This window comes from Lynx canadensis, chromosome A3, assembly GCF_007474595.2.
Source record: "Lynx canadensis isolate LIC74 chromosome A3, mLynCan4.pri.v2, whole genome shotgun sequence".
NCBI lineage: Eukaryota > Metazoa > Chordata > Mammalia > Carnivora > Felidae > Lynx > Lynx canadensis.
Genome location: NC_044305.1, coordinates 24,450,615 through 24,469,625, shown reverse-complemented (window position 1 = coordinate 24,469,625; position 19,011 = coordinate 24,450,615). Strand labels below are relative to the sequence as shown.

General features: G+C 42.2%; 1 protein-coding gene across 3 annotated transcripts in view; it reads left to right on the top strand.

Annotated features, from left to right (window-relative positions):
• Positions 1-16,666, top strand: part of LOC115509638 (agouti signaling protein) — a 77,988-nt gene extending 61,322 nt beyond the window's left edge. For all 3 annotated transcript variants that reach the window (XM_030308973.1, XM_030308972.1, XM_030308971.1), the window contains 3 exons: positions 12,542-12,711; positions 14,100-14,161; positions 16,458-16,666. In XM_030308973.1, the coding sequence (XP_030164833.1) occupies positions 12,552-12,711; positions 14,100-14,161; positions 16,458-16,643 (408 nt within the window). In that variant the 5' untranslated portion in view covers positions 12,542-12,551 and the 3' untranslated portion in view covers positions 16,644-16,666. The remainder of the gene's footprint in view (positions 1-12,541; positions 12,712-14,099; positions 14,162-16,457) is intronic.
• The last annotated feature ends 2,345 nt before the right edge of the window (positions 16,667-19,011 follow it).

Here is a 19,011-nt window from a genome sequence, read left to right as displayed (position 1 = left end):
ATACTAAGTGAAATAAGTCAGAGAAAGACAAATGCCATATGAGTTCACTCATATGTAGAATTTAAGAAACAAAACAAAGAAAAAAAGAAAAAAAGAGACAAACCAAAAAACAGCCTCTTAACTATAGAGAACAAATTGGTGGTTACCAGAGGGAAGGTAGGTGGAAGGATGGGTAAAGCAGGTGAAGGGGATTGAGTACACTTATTTTGCTGAGCACTGAAGAATGTATGGAATTCTACACCTGAAACTAATATAACACTGTATGTTAACTATACTGGAATTTTAAAAATAGATATAGAGATACAAGAAATAAGGATAAATCAATGTAGAGCTGTGCCACTTCCTATCACACTCTTCCACTGCTATCCCCACAAAAACAGATAATGCTTGCTGCAGGGCTGTATATTAAGGTGCTCCCTTCTACAAAGTCTTTAAGCTTCACATCACCCAGGGGGCCATAAATTGTGACCTTGTAATTCTAGTTTGTTCAAGTAAAACCCAAGTCAATAAGGAGAAGAAGAGAGCCACAGCCTAATAACCTACAAAACCCGCAGAGGGGCAGAGGCTTCAACTGATGAAAATTTACATAGAACTTTGAAAACTATGAGACCAATATTGAAAGTCTCCAAAGAGGTTTTACTAATAAGACAAGCTAAGCCTCAGGAATCTGCCTTTGCCCATCTAGGGTTTAACCTCTCCACCAAGTGCTCCTTAGCCCACTCAGAATTTCTGAAAGAAGCTGAATTAAACCCTTCTTTGGCAGGATTTGTTTTTCCAGGTTAACCCCTTAAGCCAAAGTTTCATTCCATCTCCTGGGATCCATTCTGAAGTAAATTCTCATTAAATCTTTCCCATGAGTATTCTCAGTGCAACCACTTCCTTTTCAACTTCTCCTGACTTCAGTGTCAACACCAATTCCAATTCCAAGACTGGAGAAAAACATATGGAAATCGGACAACAAATATAGGGATATTAGACATCCTTGTGGCCACCAGGATGAATATGAAGCCACGATCTTTGCTTGGCTGAAAGCAAAAGGATGAGATGGGAAGCCAGCTGCCAAGAGTTCCCCAGGTCTTTTAAAAATCTCACTGCAACACATCTCGCTCTGCTGCCTAAGGACATAGAAGACACTCAGCTTCAGCTTCCCTTACGTTACAGAGGCTGATTAAAGGGCACTGTAAGTAGGAGGACAACACTTTTCTTCTGCTGCCTGCAGAGATCCCATCTTTTCTGGGTCTAAGTTTCAAATGACCTGAGTTGCTAGAGATCCTCTCTGTAAAATAAATGCTACCCTTTACTTTTGCTTCTCTTGTAAAACCTAGCCTGCTCTCCTGGTCCACTTACTGCTGCTTTTCACCTGATGAAACATTCCTTCTTCTCGTTGTGCATCAGTGAGAATCTTCCTGCCCACGAGATGGGGTGAAGTTTGGAATAATTTTTGTAATATGATTGGTGGTTTTCTTTTTTTTTTTAATTTTTTAATGTTTATTTATTTTTGACAGAGAGAGAGAGACAGAGCATGAGTGGGGAACGGGCAGAGAGAGAGGGAGACACAGAATCCGAAGCAGGCTCCAGGCTCTGAGCTGTCAGCCACAGAGCCTGACGCGGGGCTCAAACTCACAGACTGTGAGATCATGACCAGAGCCGAAGTTGGATGTTCAACCGACTGAGCCACCCAGGCACCCCATGACTAGCGGTTTTCTTGTTCTTGTCTTTGAAATTAGAGACAAGCAAGCAATAAGCATCTTTTGCGGCAAGATCAGAAACAAAGTTCTTTTGGCCTCTGTTCCTTGGGGGGAAGCATATGAGGTTTAGTTGGCAACTTAAATGTGCTTTCAGAAAGAGTGAAGCTGCTGTTACTTTGGAAAGTTTGAAGAACTTCTTTGGTGAGGTGCCTGGGTGGCTCAGTTAGGGTTGGGTGCCCGACTTTGGCTCAGGTCATGATCTTGTAGTCTGTGGGTTCAAGCCCAGTATCGGGCTCTGTGCTGACAGCGCAGAGCCTACTTGGGATTCTCTATCTTCCTCTCTCTCTGCTCCTCCCCTACTTGCGTGCTCTCTCTCTTTCTCAAAAATAAATAAACAAACATTAAAAAAATAAAGAACTTCTTAGTCATCCCTTATTTCCTAGTTTTCAGGAAAGCTAAACAAATTCGTTTCACTTTATGGGTCAGAGTAGTTAGGAGTTTAGCATAAAGAAAGAAATTTACATTCTGCTAACTAGTAACTTCTTTTCTTTACACTGCTTTTTCTATTTTCTAGCAGTAAAAAATTAATTAATTAATTAATTAATTAATTAAAATTCCTTAGAAAGAAGTGCTCTAAAATCACACCTCTAACCCCAGAGTAAAGTTTTAGCACTTCTGTAAATGTCTTCAGAAAGTCACTTGTAGTATCAGATTTCTAATGATTCTCACAGAGCAGAATTTAGGATTTGGGATCAATCTGCCTGTGTAGAACTGGTTCATTTCATATTTAGTAGAGCCAAAACAGACAACCAAAATTCTGTTTATGGCAGAGCCTCCTTTTTCCTTTCTAAATATTTGAGATTTCAGTGTGGATGCCCATTTTGGCACATTTTATTGCCCACGAGAAAAGCTCAGGTTACTATTTTCAATTGCAGGTGTATTTTCTCCACTTTAGCAAATTGGACATTTGTTCTATCATTTTCATTGGAGAGATGCTAGGAGAAGGAATGGCATGCTGGAGGAACTTTTGGTTGTCTTTGATTATTTTGGAGGACTTTGTGGGATCAGGAGATCTTGACCCACTCCAGAAATACTTGTACAGGTATCTGTTTCAAAACCTTTTCTGCCTTCTCTCGGAACTAATTCATACATACTCTTAAGATTTGCTCAGCTATATTTCCTTGGTTCTGCCTTGATCCTTTCCTGCAGAAAATTTCATTTGACATCAAAGCCTCTTCCCTTCCATCTACTGTAAAGTTGTTGAGAGCTGTAGCAAAACCATCAGCCTAGCTTCAGGCCATGCTTAGCACAGAGTGTGACCCAAGTCAAAGGAATTTAGAAGATCAGAAGACAGCATGGTCTAGGGCAAAGAAATGGGAAAGAAGTGGTTTCTGGAGGACAAAATCAAAATCAGGGAAGTCCCCACTGAGGATTTGTTGAGTGATGAGCACTAAATCAGCCTGTAGGGAATGAGGTCAGGAGATCAAAGTAACCATTTTAGCAGTTCCTATAAGCATTGTATTCCTTGTATACTGTGGGAACAACATCTGAGAAGCCTGGACTCTGACCCCTATTTCAGTAGCACATGGAGACATTTCATGCTGACAAGCAGCTGCCTGGATGATTTGTGTCCTTTGATTCTTGAGGAGGAACACAGCCTTAAGCTTTCTCTCAAATTCTAACTCAGGGCCTCTTAGGGAGATGCTGGGCCTCCCACATGGTTCTTGATCTCAGAAGAATCCTGAAGCAGACTGTCCACCTAAGACCAAAACCACCCATTAGAATATTACTCAGTTTGGGGGAGCGTAGGTGGCTCAGTTGATTGAGCATCTGACTCTTGATTTTGGCTTGGGTCACAATCCCATGGTCATGGAGTTGAGTCCCATGTCAGGCTCTGTACTGAGCATGGAACCTGCTTGGGATTCTCTCTGTCTCCCCCTCTGCCCCTCCCCCTGCTCGTGTGCGCTCTCTCTCTCTCAAAATAAATAAATAAAAACATTAAAAAAAAGAATATTATTCAATTTGGTATCTGTTAGGCACAAACATTAAATTAGTCAACTCAGTCACAATATTCAAATTTGTCTGTATGTATGGAAACAGCCTAAAAAATCAAATTGTTTTGGTATTGTTAAAGAAAAAATTCTTAAATGGTAAGGAAGACTTTATTCAGGACTCTTTCAATAGGGATAGTGCAATAAGGGATGGAGCTCAGGCTCAACTCTGAATACAGCAAAGATAGTTGGAGATTCATAGCCAATGAGCAGAGTGAGGGTCAGTAGATGGAAAATTACTAAAAGGGGACATCAAAGATAGGAGGAATTCTTGCTAACCTGACCTAAAAGGACTGGGTGGCTAAATCAGTTAAGCCTCTCTGACTCTTGATATCTGTCTCAGGTAGCCATCTCACCATTGTGAGATTGAGCCACACTTTGGACTCTGTGCTGAGGAGGCAGCTTGGGATTCTCTCTCTCCCTCTCCCTCTGCCCCTCCTCTACTATGGATTCTTTCTCACTGCCCCTTCCCCACATGTGCTCTCTCTCTCTCTCTCTCTCTCTCAAAATAAATAAATAAACTTTTTTTTTTAAGTGGGGGATGAGGAACGCAATCAGATATCAAGGGTGAGGAGATTCTCACTAAATTGACAGGTTTCTTTTTTTTTATGTGTATTTATTTTGAGAAAGAGAGAGAGCACATGTGCGTGGGGGAGGGAAGAGAGAGAGAGAGAGGAAAGAGAGAATACCAAGCAGGCTCCGTGACATCAGTGCAAGCCCGATGCAAGGCTCTATCCCACCAATTGCGAGATCATGACCTGAGCTGAAATCAAGAGTCGGACATTCAACCGACTGAGCTACCCAGGTGCCCCTAAATTGACAGGATTCTTGCTAAAACTATGCTAGACAGGCCAAAGACAGAATGAGGGCCAAAACTGAGGCCTAGTTGAGAAGTCTTAGAGGAGTCTCAAGTTTGGTCCTTGTCAATATCCACAAGCTTTCTTCTCTCCTTCCGCATCATTTCCCATCCTGCTCCCTCAATGCTACCAGCTACATAAGAGAAGTCTCTATTTTCCTCAGCCGACCCTTCCCAGACTCCCTCATTATTGAAAAACAGAGCTTGCCAGACTATCAGGACTCCAGGTTCAATATCTCAGCTAGTAGATGTGTTTCTGACTCATTCCAGTTCCTGATAGCTAGGGTCAGTTTACCCTGATGAAAGAGTCAAGACCCTCCCCACTTTGGGAAACTTGCTTCCCAGATGTGTGGGGAACCATCTCTGACAGACTCACTGGCAGCATTTGTGGTCCCCACCCCTGTGCGGAGATTTGTCAGTAGAGAAGGAAGAGCTAGTGATTAAGCAAACACATCACCCTCTCCTTAGCTGGAACATTTTTAATCAATCTGGCAGTCAGCAACTTCCACTAATGGGGAGTATACAGAACTGAAGGAGTTCTAAAACCAGGGTGTGAAAAGCAGAGTAGATACTGTTTTGTTTTGTTTTGTTTTGTTTTGTTTTTTATTCCTACCTTGGCAAACTGGACTGAGCTAGGATGGCAGGTCACCAAACCAAGGAGTTTATAGTTTTCCTCCTTTCCACTTCAGGAAAAGGTACCAACCTTCTTGTGTGACTTGAGTCAGGCAGACTTAGGATTGACTTCTCTCTCTGCACTCACTACTTCTGTCCTTTGGGCTGCTCTGGGTTTCAGTTTCCTCAGCAAAGATATGTACTTTGTTAAGAGGAGTAAATATGCGAAACAGGCCTAGAACAGAGTCTGCCATAGAGCAGGTACTCAATAAATGGAAGCTATTATGATTTATGTCCCTGCCTCTGTCACTAATTAGCAGTTTGAGTTGTCTTACCGTGCAAAGAGCAGCCTGGTGGAAGAAGTTCTACCCTTGCCTCTTACTGATTCAAGTGTCTGCTTAGGAAACTTTCCTAGTCTGAGCTTCAATTTTCTTATCTATAGAACCAGGGTGGATGGAAAAAATTAATGTGTCTCACACATGGCTGTGCATCACAGTTGCCTGGAAGCTTATTAAAATATGTCTCCCAGAGAGTGCCTGGATGGTTCAGTCAGTTAAGTGTCCAATCCGGTTTGGTCTCAGGTCATGGTCTTCCATTTTGTGAGTTCGAGGCCTGCATCAGGTTCTGTGCTGACAGTGCAGAGTCTGCTTGGGATTCTCTCACTCTCTCTCTCTCTCTCTCTCTCTGCCCCTCCCCTGCCTGCTCTCTCTGTCTCGAAATGAATAAATAAACTTAAAAAAAAATTTTTTTTAAGTATGTCTCCCAGGCTCCATTCCTAGATTCAGATTCAGTGGGCCTAGGACAAGGTTTGGGTTTACTTCTTGCAAAAGCACCCAAGAGAATGGATAAACAAATGTGGTACATTTAAAATGAAATACTAATCAGCAATAAAAAAAAAAAAAAGAACAAACCACTATGTATGCAACAAAGTGGGTAAAACCTCAAAAATCTTCAGCAAAAGAAATGTCAGACACAAAAGATTTCATTCAGTATGATTCAATTTTTGTGAGTACAAAAACCAGAAAAAAAAAAAGATCTATGGTGGTTGGAGTCAGAATAGAGGTAACCTCTGAGGGGTAAAAATGGGTATTGACCAGAAGGAGGCACAAGAGAACTTTCAGGAGTGAAAGGAAGGTTTTATACCTTGAACTGAGTGGTGGTTACATAAGTGTATATAAAAGTTAAATGTTGTCAAGCTGGATACTTAAAGTTTGTGCGTTTTACTGTATGTAAATTGTATCCTAACACAGTACTGTGAACAGGGTGGCAAAAAGCTCCCCTGATAATTCTAATGCATAGCCAGGCTTAAGTTCCTTGAACAAGATCCTTAAAATCTCTTCCATTTCTATAGCCCTATGATTGTTATATCCTCATCATGGCCCCCTTGCCAGGCACTTTTATCTACAAAGTAAATTATCTCTTTTACCTCTTTTGGTCAAGCACAAAATCAAAGATATTAAGAAAAGCAAGGGTCCTATCCTAGCACTCAGATAAGGGATGCAGTTGAAACTCAAGATTTGTCTAAGCCCCAGTATGATAGAACAAAGGCCAAGGAAAAGACATGGAATCATAATCAAATCTGACTTTTAACCTGCCCTGTTGGCCTGAAGGGACCAGGGAAATCTGAAGATTTTCTGTTGTTGGTTTTCTTTTTCACCCATTCATTCATTCAGTTACTCACCAGATATTTATTGAGTGCCTGCTGTGTGTCAGGCATTGCTTAGCAGTGAGGGTAGCAAAATGAATATGACAACAGGGTCCCTGCCCTATGGGAGTTTAAATTATACAAAAGAAGGAAAGCCAATATGAAGATAAACATAGATAATTGCTTATTTGTAAGAGCTATGAAAGATACGGATGTTGGGATAGACAGAAACTGGGGAAAGGACACTTTTGGATAAAGTAGTCAAATAAAGAGGTGATATTTGTAAAAAGATCCAAAGGTTGCCAGTGATCTAGCTATGTAAAAAGTTGAGGGAATCAAGTTCAAGGCCAGGGAATGAACATTTAGGGCTAAGGGAATGACAGTAAAGGCCCTGAGATAAGAAATAGTTTAGCATATTCTAGGAACAGAAGGGAGTACAATATGTCTAGAATATAGTGATTGAGCAGGAGAGTCTATTAGATGAGTCCAGAGAGAATAACAGGGGTTTGCAGGAAATATTTATTTTACTTCAAAAACAATGGGAAGCTCTTAAAGGTTTTAAGCAAAGAGTGATGCATGATTTGAATCATGCCCTCCATCCCCCATCACTCTGGCTCCTATTGGGGGAATGGATGGAATAGGACAAGAAAGAAGACAGGATATCAGTTAAGAGACATTCACAGTTGTCCAAGCAACAATGTTTGTGGGTTGACTTAGCGTAGTTTTGGTTAGCAGTTCAGCAGGGATGCTGAACCCCTGGGACTGGGTTAACCAAAGACAGAGCAAGAACTAAGAGGTTGGTGAATTCCTCATGCTCAGTTGGCCTTGTCATTCTAATATTTTCCCCAAGTGTCATGGATGACATTGATTAAAGGATCCCTTGGCATGTTGGGTTCAGTCCCTCAAGTGCCTTTCTTCAGGACCATTCATAAGGAGGAAGTCTTGAGAAGTGAGCCAAATTTATGACCAAGGCGTCTCCAGGCCCTTTCCATCAGTCCCTTCTTCCCTTTTGGTGTCCCATCCCTACCCACAGCAAAATCTGCTCTCCTGACACCATGTCCCAAAGTTCTCTGGACCCTTCTTTCTTTGATTCTCCTTCTCTTCCCCTTCTCAGAAGTTTGCCTAATCCAGTAACACTAACTTCCTATGGCATTCAAAAAATATTTGTTGCTTGATTGACTGGCTATCCTGGAACAAAACTAGGTAGATAAAACATATTGACACCCTCATTTTACCCCAGAAATCATCATCACTGATAAGCCCTAGTGAACATTAAGGAATTAGCCAATAGCCCTAATGGAGCCTCCTAAGCTCAGCACAGCCAGGGCACCTGTCGTAAATATGTATCACCTGCTGCTCAAATGGGTCAAAGATGTGTAGGGTGGTAGGATCCCTATGCAGCCACTGAACATCTGGTGTAGGGAATTTAGGTAACTATAAATGAGTGATAATTTTTCTCTGGCTCTGAGCTTCGGTGTTTGGTATAGCTAATTTGGCTGAGAAACAATAACACCACAAAAATGGTGTGTTCCTCTCTCAGGTTTTGTTATATCAGAAACAGTAGCTGATGAACCAGAAGGGTAGAAGGCTTTGAAAGTGTCACAGGGCAGAGAAGGGTAAAAGGATGATACACTATGAGAAAGCCCTATATTTTGGTGACAGAGCAGTAGGTGCTGAGAGCAAACTGTACCTTGAATTTGAGGTACAAAGAGGGAAGAGTGTCCTGCAAATTCCATAGCCTCACTGTCACAAATCAAATATAACTCTCCATCCATCATCTTTAAATTCTTTGATGCTATGTCAAGTAGCATTCAATATTTTATTTCTATCATCCTTTATTTTTTATTACAATGTAATAACATTCTTGAAAAGGAAAGTCAAATACAGAAGTACATGAAGAAGTGCATTTCTCTACCTCACTCCCCATCCTTAACTCCACTCCTACGAAGTAATCATTATTAAAATTTTAATGTGTCTCCTCCCACGCTTTTTTCTTTGCATATGTAAGCATATTTACTTTTGAGGGAGTTTTGATATTTGTTCACAAATGGGACCATAGTGTTTATATTCTTTAGTTTGCTTCATTATTATATTTATTTATTTTATACCAACACTAGTCTGGAATGATATGCCCCTTCCCACAAGTACATTTTCCCAATTATAGAACTCAATTATTGCATGAACAGAAAAAAAAAAGTGTCTTCTGCTCTCATGTACCTGTGATTCTGGATAAGCCCCACTCAGGTTGCAAAGAAGGGGTTGTGAGCTCTTTAGGTGCCTAAGACCCCCTTATGAATCCAGAGAAAGCTATGGACCTTCTCTCCCAGAAAAATGCACATATGGGCAAAGTTTTGCAGACAATTTCAAAGTTAAGATTCCCTCCTGCTTTAATTTCCCTTTCTTCCCAAGTATGTGTTTCATTCCAAAAGACTGATCAGCAGAGAGTCTCCCTCCAACACTCCTAGCCTATATGAGATGCCCATCCATGTTAAGCCCTACCAAACACTACTTTTTTCCTCCACAGGGATGAGCTTAACCCAGACACCCGTACCCTTTGCCATTGGTGCTTGGCAGGACTGGTAGAAGCCACTATTACAACAAACAGAGCCCAGTCACCTTCCCTGCAATACCAACTTGCTGGCTTCCTAGATACCCTGGCTCCCCTCACTGATGCCATGAGCAAAACCCAGGGCAGGCTGTCAAGGCTGCACCTCATTAACATCTAGTATAGTCAGCGACTAATATTGGTCACTCTTTTCAAGAAGACTCTGCTGCCTTTACCTCTTCCTCAGTTCTTATCTCTCTCTATATCTCTGTCCCAATAGGTCATTAGCCCCTCCTCATTATTGGGAAATTATAATCCTTTCCTTTGCTTTGGGGACTAAGGCCTTGACCCTAGAGGATTAAGATATCACACTATACCCAGTGCCATAGCTAAGGGGATTTCTACAGAGCACACTGAGTATGCACTCTATACTGATATACTGTCTACTCATTTTGCCATACTCAGAGATGATCTGGATACTATTACCTCCCATATTCCCTCAGTCAGAGCCCTTATAGTGTGCATGCTCAACACACATACATACACACATGCACACATACATGCACACACACATATCAAGACTCCTGAGGTACACAGCCAATTGCATTTAGCCATGACTTTCCGTGCCCTCTTTTCCAGAGTTTAATCAGATTCACTCACATTAATGCATTTGCAAATCCCTTGACTCTTAAGGATACACAAGTGACCTTTGCAAAATCTTTTTTTTTTAATTTTTTTTAACGTTTATTTATTTTTGTGACAGAGAGAGACAGAGCATGAACGGGGGAGGGGCAGAGAGAGAGGGAGACACAGAATCGGAAGCAGGCTCCAGGCTCTGAGCCATCAGCCCAGAGCCCGATGCGGAGCTCGAACTCACGGACCTCGAGATGATGATCTGAGCTGAAGTCGGACGCTTAACTGACTGAGCCACCCAGGCGCCCTGACCTTTGCAAAATCTTTATGCAACTGTTTAATCTGCCCCAACGCCCAGGAAGCAAAAATCAGAAATCACTGATTTGTAGAATTTTAGAATAGAAAGGTCTTAAGATTCTTTCATTCATTAAACAAATCTTTATTAAGTTTCTACTCTGTGCCTCATAACATATATTAAGTCATGTAGTCCTATCCTCTCTTTTTTTAAAAAAAATTTAAGTTTATTTATTTATTTTGAGAGAGACAGAGACAGCATAAGTAGGGGAGGGGCAGAGAGAGAGGGAGAGAGGCTCTGTACCATCAGCGCAATGCCTGACATGGGTTCAAACCCACGAAACCACGATATCATGACCTGAGCCAAAAACAAGAGTCAGTTGCTCAACCTACTGAGCCACCCAGGTGCCCCCCTATCCTCTCTTTTTACAGATGAGAAAGCAGAGGCCCAGATGGGCCCAGGGTCACACAGCCACTTATGTAGCAGGTACATCCAGGTGACCTGACTCCCCTTTCTGGATTGTTTATATCCACCATGCTGAATAAAAACTCATCTTAAGTCATAAGCAGTAACTTAAAGCAGATGACAAGTTTAAGAGAAGGTATTGTCATCAGTGATACCACAGATCAAAGAACAGCCTTTACCACTACAGAGTGGAAGGATAAATTACTCTTGAGAACACAATTGCATAGGTGGTCATTGCTGTCAGCATTATTATCCTGTATTAATAGCAGGGAGTGGGTGTCCCATATTGAGTAGTAACAGCAATGAGAGTTTGTAAAGTCTATAGTCCTTTACCTGAAATTGTAAAATCCCCAAACTCTGAAAACGATGTTTTCTTTTTTCTTTGGCAGAAAAATCTGACCCTACCTGATGTATCTTGGCAACAAAACCTATCCTCAATTGATGCAAATTAATTCATAGTCTTTGTTTATCCTGTTTATTATGAATATCCCCACCTTTTTGGCTGCAAAAGTATCACTATTTATTATGGGTGTACCCAGGCCCACTGTATGTGGTTTAATATAGTATATAGATGATATTTGTTTTCTAAAATCCACAAAATTCTAAAAAAAAAAAGTCTGACCCTGAGGACCATGATACAACTAGGCATTATGGACCTATATTACATTTAGAATATACATATTGCTCCCCAGGATTAGTGCGAGGAACACTCATTTTTAGCCCTCTCCCAACACACAAATAAGATTAATTCCACTGAGATTTCACCCTTTCCAGACTCCATTTAGCTTAGTTTTAATTTAGTTCCACTAAATTATTTAGGTTCTAAGAAATTGCATTTCATTAATTGCAGTTTATTAAGCTGAGAGCTGGAAGGAGTAGGGTAGAAATTGCCAGGCTGCTGTAAGGGAGCCCAGGAGTGGGCAGGACCAGTATGAACAGATTGTTTTATTCTCCTCTCACCCAGCATGGTTTATGGCAGGGCAGAGAGAACTTTGGAAAAGCAGCCTCAGTTTTTTCCCAGACCAGAGGGAACAATGCACAGAGCAGGTAAGGCATGGAGATCCCACACTCAGAGAAGATGAAGATGCTTCCGAAGCTCTCAGCCCTGATTAAGCCAAATGAAGGCATTCATGGGAAGGAATCCACTCTGGGCTCCATCTGCTTCATCACAATCCAGCTAGCACTAAGTCAGTAAATCCAGTCAGCCTATGTTAACAAGTCCATCCTTCTCACACAAACCACACCTGTACTCATTCCCTCTGGGCATGGGAATACAGCACATGTGACAACATATACACTTGTCTGAAGATGCCATCTATCCCTGCATCTTTCTCAGAGAGTCTTATGAGCCTCATTCTCTGCACCATAGTAAAATCTCTGCCACTGCAAGGTACTATTGGGGCCTTTCAACAACTCTGCCCAGGCCTAGGGTCTCCTGGGACCACTGACTATAAAACCCAGCACCCCACCCTCAGAATGGCAGAGACCAACTGCAATGCATTCCTTTTCTCTTTGCTTCTATATCCCTCCTTTCCTTGTCTCGCTTCCTCTCCCCATCTCTCCTTTTCTCTCTTGTTCCTTCATCAGTTCCCCTTTCCTGTCCTAAGCCTTTCTGGTCCTCTGGCTCCACTGGGACACTTACAAATGGGGTCAGAGCACCAGCCCAAAGAGATACAAGGAAAGCAAAAGGGCACATCCTCTTGCCAGAACCCCTGACCCACCAGCCTGACTGCCTTCTCTGTTCCACTCAGGCCTTCAAGGATGAATATCCTCCGCCTACTCCTGGCCACCCTGCTGGTCTCCCTGTGCCTCCTCACTGCCTACAGTCACCTGGCACCTGAGGAAAAACCCAGAGATGACAGGAACCTGAGGAGCAACTCCTCCATGAACATGTTGGATCTCCCTTCTGTCTCTATTGTAGGTAAGTAGCCCAGCTTGACCCCTGGTCTCTGGACTCCGGTCCATGAGAAGGGGCTGCAAGATGTCAAACGTGCTCCCCGGGCTGATACCAGGATTCACTGACATAGGTCAGAGCTCTTTCGTGTAATCCTAGAGGAACAAAGTATTCCTTGGCTCACATGGTTTGGAAAAGCTCTGCATACCACCAGTCTAATATGCAGCTTCTCACGTTAGATGCTCCGAGAGACCCTGAAGTCAAGACACTTCATGAATTTGGTTTAACTTGGCATTTCTGAAACTAACTGAATCAAAGAACTATCAACAGTAAAAATTTTAGAAAATGCTGCAGAATATAACCAAGTGTAGTATGAACTAGTCCTTTCAGTGTTGAGATGGAGAATGACTGCTCAGGGGAAAATACCAGGGGCATTAGGGCCTGACATTGAACATCTTCTAGTTCAATTTCATCTGATAAAAATAATAATAACAGATATACTCCTTGTATGCTAGGCACTGGGAAGTGAGTACTATTTTAATTCCTGTTTCACAGTTGAGGAAATTGAGGCTTAGCAAAGTTAAGTGACTAACATGAGATCACACAGTTCTCAACTAGCAGAGCCAGAATTCAAACCCAGGTGTTTAATTCCAGAACCCAAGTTCAAAACTAATATCCCTCACTGCCTTGCCTCTCACTAGGAAAAGAGAATATTCTAGCCGTATCAGGGAAGGAGCAGGGAAGGGGCTGGGGTACATCACTGATCAATCACCTTTGATGTGCCAAACTTCTCACTTTATAAAGATACTTTGTTTATAAAGATACTAGAGTACCCTATTTGCAGGTGAGAAAATTGGGTCTTAAGGAGGTTAAGTAGTTTGCGTAAGGAAATAGCTGGGGGTTTTTTGGTTTTGTGGGGTTTTTTTGTTTTGTTTTGTTTTGTTTTTGTTTTTTTTGAGAGAGATAGAGCGCACGTGCACAAGCTGCAGAGGGGCAAAGAGAAAGGGAGAGAGAGAATCCCAAGCAGTACTGTCAGCATGGAGCCCAACGTGAGGCTGGAACCCACGAACTGTGAGATCATGACCTGAGCCAAAATTAAGGGTCAGACCCTTAACCAGCTGAGCCACCCAGGCATCCCAGGAAACACAGGTCCATCCATGTACATGACACTGAGAGTCCATTTTTCAGGGCCTTCTTGGATTTCCTCTTTGCCTTCCCTCAGAGGACACTGGCTCCAGGTCAGCAGCCAGGCTAACAACAATCTGCTGGCCTAAGTCCCAAGTTGTGATTCATGCAGCCAACCCCTCTTCTCCCACACCCTGAGATTTCCTGGAGCCCCCTCCACTCCTCCCACTTTACTGTAGCTCATGGCCTCCAGAAACATCTGGCTTTGCTCCTTCTGTGTCTCTTTGAAGCGCTGAACAAGAAATCCAAAAAGATCAGCAGAAAAGAGGCGGAAAAGAAGAGATCTTCCAAGGTAGGACTGGGAGTTTTCATTGTGGGGGTGGGACCAGACTTAAAAGGGAATTCTAGCTAGGAACTAAATGAAAGACTTTCCAGACTTTCATGAACAAAAGAAGTTGAAAGCTATCTAAAGGCTTCTGCGTTCAAGCCCTGAACCAGACCCCCACAGAAGCCCAGAGAGCTAAGGGTCACTGAGCAAAATAGCTTACCTGCTAAAAAAGCATCTTCTTATAGTAGCTAGCCCCCTGACTGAAATGTCACCATCGTTCATTCTTTTGACTGAATGCAATGTTTCCTAGACCTCTGTTATTGCAGAACTATTTCCCACAATTTTATTTTAAAGATTTATTTTTAATGGGGCTTGAATTTATAATCCTGAGATCAAGAGATGCATGCTCTACCAACTGAGCCAGCCGGGAACCCCCACAATTTTTGCCATAAGTGAGTTTCACCTATTTGTTTAAAATTAAAACTTAAAAAATCTATCTATATAATATATATATAACTATGATAGAAAATCAGTATCACTTGCCATAAAAAGAAGTTTAATGAAACCAAAAGATTTTTAGTGGAATTTAGCTGGATGGGGTCACCTGCCAAATGCTCTAAATCTGAGGCTTATTGTTAAGAGTCAGACTAGAAAGTGTGGGGAAAGCATTAATGATATATTGGCACCAAACTAAGCCTTTAAAATTGAAAGAGATTGAAAAAGGAATCCTTTCTCATTATGTGATTTAATGTCATTTAATACTCATGTACCACCTAAAATCATACTACCATGGTACAGGTTCCCACCCTTTGGGAAATACTGGATTAAGGCATTGTTGAAATGCACACATTATTCCAGTCTTAGACCTGGCACTGTGTGACCTTGAGAAAGTCCCTGCTCCTCTCTAGACATTTTGTTGAGTGACAAGCAGATCAGATGATTGACATATAAGAATACATGGTTCACAGATATTTTTGCATGCTAGGTTCAGGGAATACAGAAGTGAACAAGAGGCATATATCCCTGCTATCATGTAGTTTACATTCTTGTGGGGAAACAAGACAAACAGCAAGTAAACCAATAAATAGATAAAATAAATTCAGATAATGATAAACACTGTAAAGCAGAATTAAAGCACGGTAATGAGAGTGAAGGGAAGAGTGGTCTCAGAAGCCCTCCCTAAGGAAGCAGCACTTAAATACTGAAAACTTCAGTAGCCTCAAGCAGCAATGCCTAATAGAAATAAACTGTAGGCCACGTATATGAATTTAAATTTCCTAGTAGCTACACTGAAAAAAAAGGAAAAAGAAGCACATGTCATTAAGTTTAACATTTTATTTAACCCAGTGTATCCAAAATATTATCATTTTAATATGTGACCAATGTAAAAAGTTAGATATTTTACATTATTTTTCTATGTGTGCTAAGTCTGAAACCTGGTGGTGTATCTTTACGCTTACAGTACATCTCAATTCCGATGGTAACTTTTAATAAAGTCAGCTGTAGTCCTAACAAGAACAATTTTTTAAAGAAAAAAATTTTACGCTGCTTCTATTTTTAAATGTAAATTAATATTAAAATTAAATAAAATTTGAAACTTCTGTTCTTCAGTTGCACTAGATACATTTCAAGTACCTGTACTGAAGAGCACAACAAAGAATGGTTTCAGGAAAGTTGGGTAGCCCGTTCAAAAGCCCTGCAGCAGGAACTCTGCGCTTGAGAGCAAGGAAGGCAGGCGAATGGAACAGTGTGGTAAAAACAGCTCGGAGAGGTGGGTGGGGCCACACCAGAGGGCCTCGAGGGCCTAAGTGACGTTTATGGTTTATTCTAAGTTCAAAGAAAACCTACTGAGGGCTTTAAGCCAGAGTGGATGCCATCACAGGTCTTCGGAGAGGTCCGTTTGGTGCAATGGAGGATGGACTGTAAGTGGGCCAGAGCAGCAGACTAAGGATAGTGGCCTGGCTCAGGGTAGCGAGGTGGTGAAGTGAGTGGATCCGGATTTAATGGGAAGGCAGAACGGACAGAGATTGGGGATACACTGGAAGGAGGAACACCCAGAACTGAGTGGGGCCCCCCAGGGAGAAAAGTGGGCCAGGCGCAGCCAGGTAAGTAAGTGTTACTGGGTTTGGAGGCAGGGGATAGGTGACTGGGGGAGGCAGGGATCCGCTAGGATCCCCTGTGGGCATGCTGTCGAATGGATGGTGGGCTGTGGGTACATATGTGTGGTCTGGGGCCTCCACTGCCCAGAGTTCCCAAGGCTGAGGTGAAGAGGGGTGGGGCGGACGTGGCCGGATTGAGCAGCCCCCGCTTTTCCCCACAGAAAAAGGCTTCGATGAAGAATGTTGCTCAGCCTCGGCGGCCCCGGCCTCCGCCGCCCGCCCCCTGCGTGGCCACTCGTGACAGCTGCAAGCCGCCGGCGCCCGCCTGCTGCGACCCGTGCGCCTCCTGCCAGTGCCGCTTCTTCCGCAGCTCCTGCTCCTGCCGAGTGCTCAACCCCACCTGCTGAGCTCACCCACCTCCAAGGCCGGCGGGGAGGGGCAGGGCGCCAGCTGGGAGGGGTAGGGCGCCAGCGGGGAAGGGTAGGGCGGGGCTCTCGGGGGGGGGCGCTTCCTGGGGTGGGTGATTTCTAACAGGTGTGGCTTTCTTGCATTTGGCGCGGGCGTAGCTACTTAGGTTGCGAAGGAGCTTTCAGGAGGCGGGGCTTCAAGGAGACTTGGCTTGGGCGGGGCTAAAATCCAAATATATGTAGGTTGCTCAAAGGTGTGTGGCTGTTTCTTTAAAGGACCCCAGAGATTCTTTTCCGTTCCTAGAGTCCCCTTCACTGCAGAAGACCTGGACTGCGCATGCTGTATCTCCTGAGGGGCCTGAGAAACCGGATTTCCCAGGCCCTAGGGCATGCGCATGTCCGTTGGAGACAAGTGCTGCCCCCTACCTTTAAGCCTGGGAACACACGAAGCTGCCTGTCCGGAGCTGGCTGTGAAGGTGCACACGCGAGTTGTGTCTTTCCACAATGTCAGCTTTATTCAGTCATAAAGCAAGGTTAACATAATTATAAAGCAGGTTCAGGATTCCAAATTCAATGACATTTCACCACGTGTTTAACTTGACTTTTTACATGTCAGACAAAGCACAAGACAGGTCACACAACAAGCAATGTAGAACGCGGGGAGGAAGCTAAGGAACCAATTTTTGACCAAGCAGTTGGGATAAGGCCTCAGTCGGGTCTGGGTCAGCTCTCCTGGGTCAGCTCTTGCACTTATTGCTTATTATGTTCAAGCAGTGAAGCATCTGTGTTCTTTCCAGAGATCAGTCAGGCAAGCCTTCAGCTGCCTTTTTGAAGTGTTCAGACATAGAGACGTCAGTGTCTGAGAAGTCTGACAGTTTGCAGCCAAAATCCTTTTTAAACGGGATTTAATCAGTCTTGGGCCTTTGCTGACCTCCTCTGTTTCTGTTGGTTGTAACTCCTGAATGTGTCAAAAGCTGGTGCTGGTCTCCAAGATATCTGGTTGTACCTGCAATGCCCTTAGCTGCTTGCATCATTGCTTGACAGTCACCTGTTTGACACAGGCCCCTGCTTAACATGAGCAACTCCATCTTGCTCTCTACATTCCACCCCGTGATTTCTCATGACAAATCTGTAAGGGTCATGCAGGAATCAAGTCTTAAACCAAGTCAGCAGTACTAGTTTGCTAATGTGGAAGAGGGCAAATCCAAATCATTCAATCATGTTTTCAATCAGAATCAAACAAAATCAAATAAATCTGAAATCGTATGAAATGTCAACTGATATCATAAAACAAAGATCACATCAAATCTAAGCAAGTTAGATACATTAAACTGAGTCAAATAAAGCAAAATTAAGTAAGGATTAAATTTTAAAACTCCAACTTAAAGTCACATCTAATAAGAATTAAATCAAGTCAAAAAGAGAGGAGAAAAACTAAATCTAAATGTAATGAAGGTAAGTTAACAAATCAACAATGCAGTCAAATAAATGAAATAAGAATCATATTGCCAACTATGGGCAGATAAAAGTAAATAATATACATGGAATCTTCAACATAGGCTCTTGGCACATCTAGAAAAGAATGGTGAAGGTATGGTTAATCATAGTCTTTTTGTGATTTTTCCTTCTTAAGCCTGAGGGTGCATAACATTTTAATAGCATGTTTAATAAGATATATAACAAAAATAATAGCTAAAAGCAAGAGAAGATTTCCTTAATGGATTTCCAAACATGTATAGAGAGATAATCCCTTTAAGTATTTTAAAGGGTTATAGTCAGGCCATGAGCCAAAACAAATCACATTTGAAGGGTTTTGTTAACAACTCTGGAAAGGACCATTTATTATATATGTTTTGTATATTTTTGTTCAATGCGGCTAAGTTGGGGTTAATGACTCCTGCGGCCACCTGAGTGGGCTGTGCAGCACGATTAAAGTGGGTCAGCTTGTTGGTTGAGGTTTTATGGGCTGCTTTGAGCCTTTCTAATTTTTCATCTAGAAATTTATCAATTTTGTTAATTTTTACCCAAGGTATTTCTGTTATTTCAGTAGGATAAGATGTTGAAAAAAATTGTATGTGAATATTGTGAGACAAAGGTACCCATTTTGGTAATGTTACTAAATGTTACATTAATAGCATACAATATTTTAACACACTCATTGTCTATGGTGATGATAGATAGTATCATTCATTCTATATGATAAAAGAATGTGACCTCTGAGAAGCTATTAGCACAAATTATCCAGTGAAAGTGTCCCATGTCCAAAAGTAAATTTTCCTTTTTTTTTTTAGATTTTTTTTAATGTTTTTATTTATTTTTGAAGGAGAGAGAGACAGACAGAGCATGAGCGGGAGAGAAGCAGAGAGAG